At 31.0% G+C, this 9,525-nt stretch overlaps 1 protein-coding gene across 1 annotated transcript in view; it reads right to left on the bottom strand.

Annotated features, from left to right (window-relative positions):
- Nucleotides 1–9,525, bottom strand: part of LOC117177913 (cubilin-like) — a 61,794-nt gene that overhangs the window by 8,542 nt on the left and 43,727 nt on the right. The window contains exons 39-47 of the mRNA XM_033369012.1: nucleotides 7,308–7,644; nucleotides 4,786–4,980; nucleotides 4,528–4,684; nucleotides 4,202–4,379; nucleotides 3,833–4,066; nucleotides 3,581–3,743; nucleotides 688–899; nucleotides 510–590; nucleotides 302–366 (exon numbers count right to left, since the gene is read on the bottom strand). Coding sequence (XP_033224903.1) covers nucleotides 302–366; nucleotides 510–590; nucleotides 688–899; nucleotides 3,581–3,743; nucleotides 3,833–4,066; nucleotides 4,202–4,379; nucleotides 4,528–4,684; nucleotides 4,786–4,980; nucleotides 7,308–7,644 — 1,622 coding nt within the window. The remainder of the gene's footprint in view (nucleotides 1–301; nucleotides 367–509; nucleotides 591–687; nucleotides 900–3,580; nucleotides 3,744–3,832; nucleotides 4,067–4,201; nucleotides 4,380–4,527; nucleotides 4,685–4,785; nucleotides 4,981–7,307; nucleotides 7,645–9,525) is intronic.

Raw genomic sequence — 9,525 nt, forward strand, 5'->3', positions numbered from 1 at the left:
CCCCCCCCCCCCGGCACATCGAATTGGTAATGTAGTTTATGGACAACCCTTATGAAGATAATTTACAGTTATAGAGCCATAAGAATTTAATCTATTTGAATTTCGATGTTGCTTAATGATAATTACGTAGTAAGACCTATAGATCTCTTTACTCTAATCACATCCACCAAGTAAAGCTCTCCACGCGGGCCCATTAGTAACCAAGATCTTTTGTTTCATGCATCTCTCACTCTAGTGACACTCTTTATCATATATATTTATATGCCCATATGTTAAAAATACTTATTCATAATAGAAATACCTGAAGAAATCGTGGGGCATTTCGCTTCCACAATACTTGTACGTAGACGAGGGTAAGAAACTTTGCTGAAAATAAAAATAAATTTCGTATCATATGACCTTTTCCTGATTGTTTTTTTTTTTTCAAGAAATATGATGCTTTTATTTTTAGTACTTTAATATGTTTAAATTAATTTACTTTTGAAATATAATAAACAGTTTTCAAGTACCATTGATATGCTGTACGGATTTTGCCTGGGGCCACTGACTATATGATTTTCGCCGTACCCTTCTGCTACAACATGTCTATCCTAAAAAAATTATAGACAAAAAACATCATTATTAATCTATTTTTTATTATAAGTAGACTTTTACTTTATTTTATCATTTTTAATAATGAAAACTCACATTAAGATCAGTAATCTCTACGAAATCTTCATTGCACTGTGGGCTGTCTTTCAAATCAAAGTCCGTAAAACGAATGAAATAAACCCCGAAAGGATCGGCACCACGTAATCGCCAGCGACATATTACATCCAGGGGATATGGACTCGGATAAGATGGCGATGTAATAATTTCCGGTTCATCGGTAAAAAGACGTACATTTGGACCGCATAAAGCTGTAAAAAATATACAAGTTCGAAAATATAAATTATCCTAGATTATCCTGTTACCGACATATATACTGACTTCTGCCGAATTCCATAAAGTTCGCGTCCTTGCTAAATAGCTTTGTGTTTATGAGAAATTCCAAAAATGCCATAAGATATTTGGTCAAATCAATAATTCCATGATAAAAAAAAAACCTGTCTCGGAGTTTACTTCTAAACTCTGGCATTTGGTCGTTTAAAAGTACCACTCTGCTTTTTAAGTTAGTCCCTTGTGTTAGTACGCAAACGCGGCAAATAGCAGATACGTTTCGTAATTAATACTCTGCAATTCAGTGTACTATTATTAAGAATGATTTGAAGTCCTTTGAATTCATTGCAGGTTTTTAAATGTTTTATATTCTTTTGAATACTTATATTTGCCAAATTTCTTGAATTCCGTGAATTTTCTGAATGCTTTTAATTTCCTGTTTTCCTTGAAATCCATTATTTCCTGAAATCCTTGAATTTAATAAATTCCTATATTATGAATCCATGAAATTCGCTAACTTCTTTTAATTCTCTGGATTCCTTGATTCCTGTAGATTTCCTGAATATACCCTAAATTCTTGAAATTCTTAAAATTCTTTTCATTCTTGGAATTCTTAGAATTGACTTACTGCTTGGATTCCTCTAAATTCTGCGACTTCTCTGAATTCCTGGTATTCTTTAAACTCATGGAGGTACTTCTAAACTCTAAATTCTAGGCGTTTGGTTGTCTAAAAGTACTTTTTCTGCTTTTCGAGTTGACCCCGCGTTTTAGTACGTAAACGCGAAAAATAACGGATAGGTTTAGTATTTGACACTCGATAGTTCAATATATTATTTATAATTGTTTCGAATTCCTTTAAATCCGTTGGAGCTATTTGGATTTTTGTTATCCTTTGAATTACTTGGAAAGCCTTTACACTCTAACAATTTTTTGAATTCTTTTACCTCCCTTGGAATCTTCTCAATTCTTATAAATTCCTTGAACAATTCGAATTTCCTAAATTATATAAAATTTCTGTAATTTACTGGAAACCTTGACTTTCCTAAATTCATAGAATATTACAAATTATATCAATTCTTTAAATTATATTAATTTCTTGTATTCTCTAGAATCCTTTAATTTTCTCAATTCTTTGAATTCCTTTAATGCTCTGATTTCTTTTAATCCTGTCAATTCCTTGAATGCTGTGTATTCCTTGAAATGTTTGAATGCTTTGAATTCTGTGAATTTCTTGAATTCTGAGAATTAATCAGAGTCTGCGAATTCTTGGAATACTGTAAAGTCCTTAAATTCTGCAAATTCCTTAACATCTGAGAATTCTTCGAATTCTCTGAATTCCTTCGATTCGCTGGCTTCTCTAAATTTCTCTTAATTCTTCGATTTTCCCAATATTTCCGAAATCCCTGTAATTTTCTAAAATCCATGATTTCCCTGAAATTATTAAATTACCGAATTATTTGAACTTCCTTTAATTCTTTGAATTCCTTGAATTATCTAAATTCCCTAAATTCTTGAAATTCCCTGAATACTCTTAATTTTAGGAATTATCTGAATACTCTAAATTCGTTGGATTATCTGAATTTTTGGAGTTCTTTTAATTCTTGAAAAATTCTTTTAAATCTTAGCATTCTCTGAATTCTTAGAATTCTCTAACTTCTTGGATTCTTCTAAATTTCTGAAATTCCTTGAATTTACTAAGCTCCTTGAATTCTCTAGATTTCTCGAATTCTCTAAATACCTTGAATTATCTAAATTCCTTAAATCCTCTGAATTCCTTAAATTATCTAAATTCCTTCAATTTTCTGAATCCCTTGAATTCTCCGAATTCCTTCAATTCGCTGAATTCCTTGAAATCACTACATTCCTTCCATTCTTATGAATTCTTTCAATTCTTTTGGTTTCTTTGCATTTTTGTGAAGTCCTTGAAGTTCAGGAAATTCTCAGAATTCATATAATTCTACGAACTTAAAGAATTCAAATAATTGAGAGAATTTTTAGAATTCAAATAATTCGGTAATGCCAAGAATTCAAGGCCGAAGATTTGGAAAATGGTACAAGGAATTTAGAGAATTTAGATGAATTTGAAGAACTACAAATTATATGATTTCCTTGAATCCTTGCAAGTTCCTTGAATGCATATAAGTTCCTTCAACTCATACAAGTTTCTTGAATTTGTATTAATACCCTTAACTCCTTGCATTATTTTTAAATCTGTAGAATTTAAAGGATTTCAGATAATTCGTAGAATTCAAAGAATTCAAAGAAATTCAATGTGAACTCGAATTAATTGCAGTCCATTTAAGGGACTAGAGTAAATTAAAAATTATTCTGAATAATATCTAAAACAGAAGGTATTAATGACTAAACTTGTTTGAAGTTTGCCTCGTTGGCATGCTATCTAAAACGAGGGACCAACTGAAAAACTAAGTTCTTTCTGACGACACACCAGAGTGATAATTTTAAACGTATACTTGAGGGAGTTTTTTTTAAACATAATAGCTATAGAAATATAGGTCATCAAATCATTTCAGTAAAAATCTCAATAACATTATTTTACACGTTTTGAAATTTAGCACGAACACCAACCTTAAAAAGATCTGAATGTCAGTAGATGTAGATAACAGGATGCGAAAAATATATTCATGTAACTTTTTATACATACAATCAATGGCTTGAATAGTGGCAGTTATTCCTCTCCCATTAACAGTTCCATCGGTGTGAAGTCTAATCCATAATGAGTTCATGGAGGACTTAACAGAAGGCGGTATGCTGTTACCACAATACTTTCCCAGTAATTCTGCATATTGTGACTTTCCATCTCTTATCTGAAATTAATTTTTTAATAAATACAATTGCTTCTTCATAACAAGTGAAAAAAAAATAAAAATTATATGTGTATCTATATATTAAATACCTCTAAGTAGTCGCCTGTGCATGATTCTTCTGATCGGCTTGTGTTGCGAATAATATTTTTTAAATCAATTGAATTGATACTAAACTGCAGTTGCTTATCAACTGCCGTGATTGCAGTCCAATGACAATCTTGTAATTCTTCGTAAAATTCCGATTTTTGTGTCCTAAAGGACATTGAATTCGTAATATTAAGTACCCCTCCACATCCCGCAGCTTCACTATTTACAAATAATATCTATAAAAAATAAACAATTTATTACATGTTAAATCTGAAATAAAAATATTATATTTTTTTCTCTAGAAATGCATTATTGAATGAAAATAAACATTGATAGAAGAACACCTTGAGAGAACTTATAGAGATAATTACCAATGCTTTGAAGCCTTCAAAATGGTTAGTCTCGTCGGACAAAAAATTTAATGTCATTGTATTGCCGATTGATTGAATAACTGGCAGTGATTCTGTCAAATTGCCACAATAACTACCCAAACGTTTAAAATATTCAATATAAGGTCCTTCGTATACTTCAACAGAATCAAAGTTGCAGCTGAAAAAATAATGATTGAAAATGTGAGTCAAGTTTTAATATTAATTCATATTCAATTACCACATGATAACTTAGGAAATTTAAGCAGGAAAAGCCGGTTTTTTTTAAATCAGTTCTTATTATTTGAGACAATAATAAATATAATTACCCTCTACTGTATTCGAGCGAAAATTTTTCAAATCGAACTACTACTCTTTTCGTCGGTGGTGCTTTAATAACCCACGTGCAATTAATTCCTCCAAAGTAGACTTCACCTTTATTGAGGGAACTGATCACTTGAGGCTCCGTTATTTCACCACCACATTCTGTAATTTTTTACACTCAATATCAAAAATCAATCTCTTTTAATTTTATTTCCTTATAAAAAATTTCAATTTAAACACGTTCTTATCAAAAATCTACCTACCATTCAAGAAATACTTGAGATGGAAACCAGCTAATTGCCGATAGCCATCGGTTCTGAAAATAATTTGCATACTAGAGTGAGATTTCTGGATTGGAGGTAACTCATTTCCACAATAAATAGTTTCAGTTTTATCTTCACTAAAGTACATATTTTCAGTGATTATTGTAACATTATCCCAGCGACAGTCACGTTTTCCTTAAAGAAAAAAAGGAATGTACATGAAATAACTCTAAAGTCTATTTTCATCAAATTTCATGCTTAAAATGGGCAGTGTTCATTTGATCAGCGTCTACCTGCTTACACAACCCCCGCTAACCAACATCCCCTCACGCAGCTGTGGGACCATCAAAGTGCTGCCATCGTCCCTTGCTATCGGGGTTTCTTTGTACGAATTGATGATTAAATTCGAATTATAAACAATTTTTTACTTTGTATTTAGTAATGTAGAAATATTAAAGTGGCACGATGGTCGTGGGGGCTAAAGCGTAGGCTTTGGACCCACTCCGTCGGCTTGCGGGTTGGATTCCCGCCTCGCACTTTGGAAGAGCCTCAGCGGCCCATGCTGTGAACACTAGCCTAGCAAGGGAGTTGTTCATCTCCGGAGAGTCGTGGGACCGGTACCTCTAGAGAAAAAGGTTTTCTCTAAGTACTTAAAGCTGTTGCTCTTGGTGGTTCGGAACCCACCTTAAATTGTAGATCCCCCTTCCACCACCAAGTAAGTGTGTGTGTGTGTGGGGGGGGGGGGTGAAGCCATAAAGAAGAAGGTGCAAGAAAAATGTAAACCCTCAGGGGTCACATTAGAAGCTTCCATTCCATGTAGAAATATTATTTTCAAAATATGCGTTTTTTTGGTCATTACAACGATGTTTTAATTGCCTTCAAAATAAATCAAAACGGCCACCTAAAAATTCTTTCCCTCGGATTACTAGAACAGCTACGTTTTTCGATAAAGCTACAAGAATTTTTTAAACCCTCAACGTTTTTTGCAAAATTTCACTTATTTTGCAAATAGTCGCCAATTGAATATTAAAATATTTAATTTCTTATTTATTTATATCTCGTACACGAACAGAGATAACTGAACCATTTTTTTCAAATGAAGATAAAAACTTTATATTTTTTAGTTAAATTATGAAAGTTGTTGTAGAAATTTAAATTCAAGTTATACAAAATTTGTTTAAACAATTTCATATAAAACCGTGTTCTCGGTATCATGCAACAATTATATTGAATTCACTTTATGCGTAAAACATCACGGAGCATTAAAAAAAAAGTCGGTAACATTTTATTTTAAGAAAATTATTAATGTTTTTCTGATGTCGCGTGGCCTCCAACGTGCTTGCAGAGGGGAATTGCTAGAACGCGCCAGTAGTTGCAGGTCGCGTGTCGTCAAAAAAACATTAAATTGTATAACTTTAAGAATTTAAATTTTTACAACAACTTTCATAATTTAACTAAAAACTACAAAGTTCTTAGCTTCATTTAAAAAATGGTTCACTTACCTCTATTCGTGCACGAGATGTAAATAAATAAACAATTAAATACGTCCATATTCAATTGGAGATTATTTGAAAAAAGTGGAATTTTGCAACTAAAAATAAGGGGTAACAAAGTGCTTTTATATCTATCGAAAAACGTAGCTATCTTAGTAGCCCAACAGAAATAATTTGTAGGTGGTCCGTTTCACTTATCTTGACCCCTTATTAAGTTGAAAATTAGAATAAGTACACTGTTAAACATTACAATTTTGTAAAATGATTACAAACGTGGGAAAATTAGGATAAATTTACGAAAACTCAGTCACGAGTTACCTAATTTTTAGTTACAATTACGGAATTTTGTAAATACATTTTAAACAAATGCCACTAATGCTTCTATTTTCTCGGAGCTGACCGCTAATGCTGCTATTTCTTCACTTTTTCTCAGAAAATATTTTCTTACTTCTTCACTGATTGATTTTAAATCCATCTATTCTTTATTTCCTAAGCTTCGGATTGTAAATTTTCAACTTTGATTCAAGTTTAAAAACGAGCGAAGTTGATATTAAACAACAGAACAAAAAATTGAAATTTTTGGCTTTGCAATAAATTTAATTTACATACCAATAAAACTAGAACTAGAAAAAGTTTTAATTTAAAAAGATTGTTCTCTTTCTATAGAAGACTCTATATTATGTATTCCAAATCTTTCAAAACGATAAAGAAATATAAAAATAGCACTTCTTTAAACTTGGCTTAGAATTGACATGAAAAAATATTTAAAATATTAAAAATCTGTTTTTATAAAAATAACTGTTAAATTTCAACTTATTAAAGCAAATAACATATTGCTGGCATCGCCAAAAAGCGAATATTTCGAATATAATATTTCTAACTTAATAATTGAAAAATTTTAAAATTTTTATGTTTAATTCCTAAGTTGCGTGAGGGGAAGTTGGGCAGTAGAAACAGAGTGAACAAAAATACGGCAAACAAATGGACATCGCCCATCAGAAAAATTAATGTTAATAAATTTTATATTACCTTTGCTTCCTTGTTCGACTTGGAAGTCAATAAAATCAACAATAATATCTTTTCCAGGTGCAACAAGAGTGTAATTACACAACTGATTTCGGTCATAAGCACTGGGATAGTTGGGCGATTTTATATGTTTCATTTCGCTGGTTACATCAAATATTCCACCACAATCCAAATACCACCGAGCTCGAAATCCGTCTCCTTCTACAGCCTCATTTGAGTGGAATAAAACTTTCAATCGTTGCGAATCCAAATTATATGGAGCCGGAGAATGTCGACCACAAACTTTGTCAACTTCAGTCCACTCTTTACCTCCTTTTTCATTCTCATTCCATTTAAATATCTTTTGAAAGAGGAATATATGTTAACATTCTTTGGAATCGAATTTCTTACGATGACAGGGATTATAGGAGTTTAGTAATTACATTTTAGGTAAAAAGGGGTATTTTATTTGCAAACAAAAACTTGTTATATTGTATAAGTACCTCATAAATATTGAACTTTTATGTTGAAAAGAATTTTGTAGTTGCCTTGTAAGAATCTCTTAAAACAATTTAACAGTTTTTACTGATCAAAATACAGCATAAAAAGATTCAAGAAGATCAAAGGTTGAAAATTAGGCGAACAGAATTGAAAAATGTTTATTTTTTATTTAAAAAAAAAGAATTATGTTTATCTGTAGATAGATTTTGATAGTTTATACTCATGAATTTTTTTCACTTGAATCCGTACTGAAATAATAGAACGGAATAGTTTAAAATTCCACTATTACATTTTTTAGTTTAAAATTCATCTTTTATTTAAAAAGTTGGATTATTTGGTTGAAAATTTAATTATGTTTCGCGAATTCAACAATTTTATTAAAACCTCATCTTTTGTACTGTAGATTTAACAATTTGGTCACAACTGGTTTTTCCTCCTCTAGTGTAAAGTCTTTTTTATTGAAAAATGAACTATTTTGTTAAAAATATATATTTTAGGGTTGGAAAATCAACATTTTTCTTCATATTTTTTTCTTGACTGAAAAATCTTTTTTCAAGTAAAAGATGAGCTATTTCGTTGAAAATTTCTCTTCTTTGGATGAATCCAACTATTTTTTATTTAAAATTAAGATCTTCATCAGGTTAAATATCAACTAGGGTGAGTGATCCAGTGGCTGAACAGTCACCAGTGAATGAACACTAATGCGAAAAATATATAAATATACCTTTCAAAGTTAAAGTCTTTATGAATTTCTATATATTTGAAATCTTAAAGAAATTTTGAAGAGTTTAAAATACAATTCATTGCAGTAAATTCTTGTAAATAATTTTAAAAATTTCTTGAATGTGAAGTATCATCGATTATGGTGAGTGATGGTGAGAAAGTCGTCGACCATTATAAGGTACGTGTCTAAGCAACTCCTTGTTTACACTGCTTTTACAAAAAAATTCTTGCCCTTTTCTGCATCAAAGTTGTGCTGTTATAGTTGTAAGATAATATTATTCAATTTCCCACAAGGTTTTTTTTACAAAAAGTACGTTTTTTTATTAATAAATGAGTGTTCACGTACTGGACCTTTAAATTGCCCGTCTTCCAGTGAACGAACGCTGTGTTCATTTATTGGAGCAAAACTGTCACCCCGCAGGCAGTGATCCCAGATCTGAAACGAGACGTGGTCCAATACTATGACACGTCTGTGTCCGTGTGAATATGGTAGGAGACGATATAAATGCCTGGGTTGCGCGCGCAACCCATTTCTCCTCTTCTGAATTTGAAAACTCGAAGGTGCACGATTGCCGGTCGGAACACTTCGGCGGTTCTATTTATATCTCTATCTGCTTTGAAATAAAATGAAGAGATTATGATTTTAATATTTCCAGATTTCGATGCTGGGCTGGCGATTCTCATGATTTGTATACTTCGCGCGCCTCTTTATATGTGTGTATTTTGAGGTTACGTTACTTCAAGTATAAAACATAAATTATATAAATATTAATACTATTATATATATAATATTATGTTATAATTATGTTATATTATAATAGTCTTATTTAAATATTGATCCGCATTTGAAAGAAATTTAAGAAATTGGTGATTTTGGAATTCATCTCGTTTGGATAAAAACTCAATTATTTGATTAAAAAGTTAATTATTTTGTTGAAAATGTAACTATATTGTAAAAAAAGTCTTCTTTTCTATCAAAAATTCAACTACTTTGTTAAAATTTTTATTTCTTTTATTT

This window comes from Belonocnema kinseyi, chromosome 8 (assembly GCF_010883055.1).
Source record: "Belonocnema kinseyi isolate 2016_QV_RU_SX_M_011 chromosome 8, B_treatae_v1, whole genome shotgun sequence".
NCBI lineage: Eukaryota > Metazoa > Arthropoda > Insecta > Hymenoptera > Cynipidae > Belonocnema > Belonocnema kinseyi.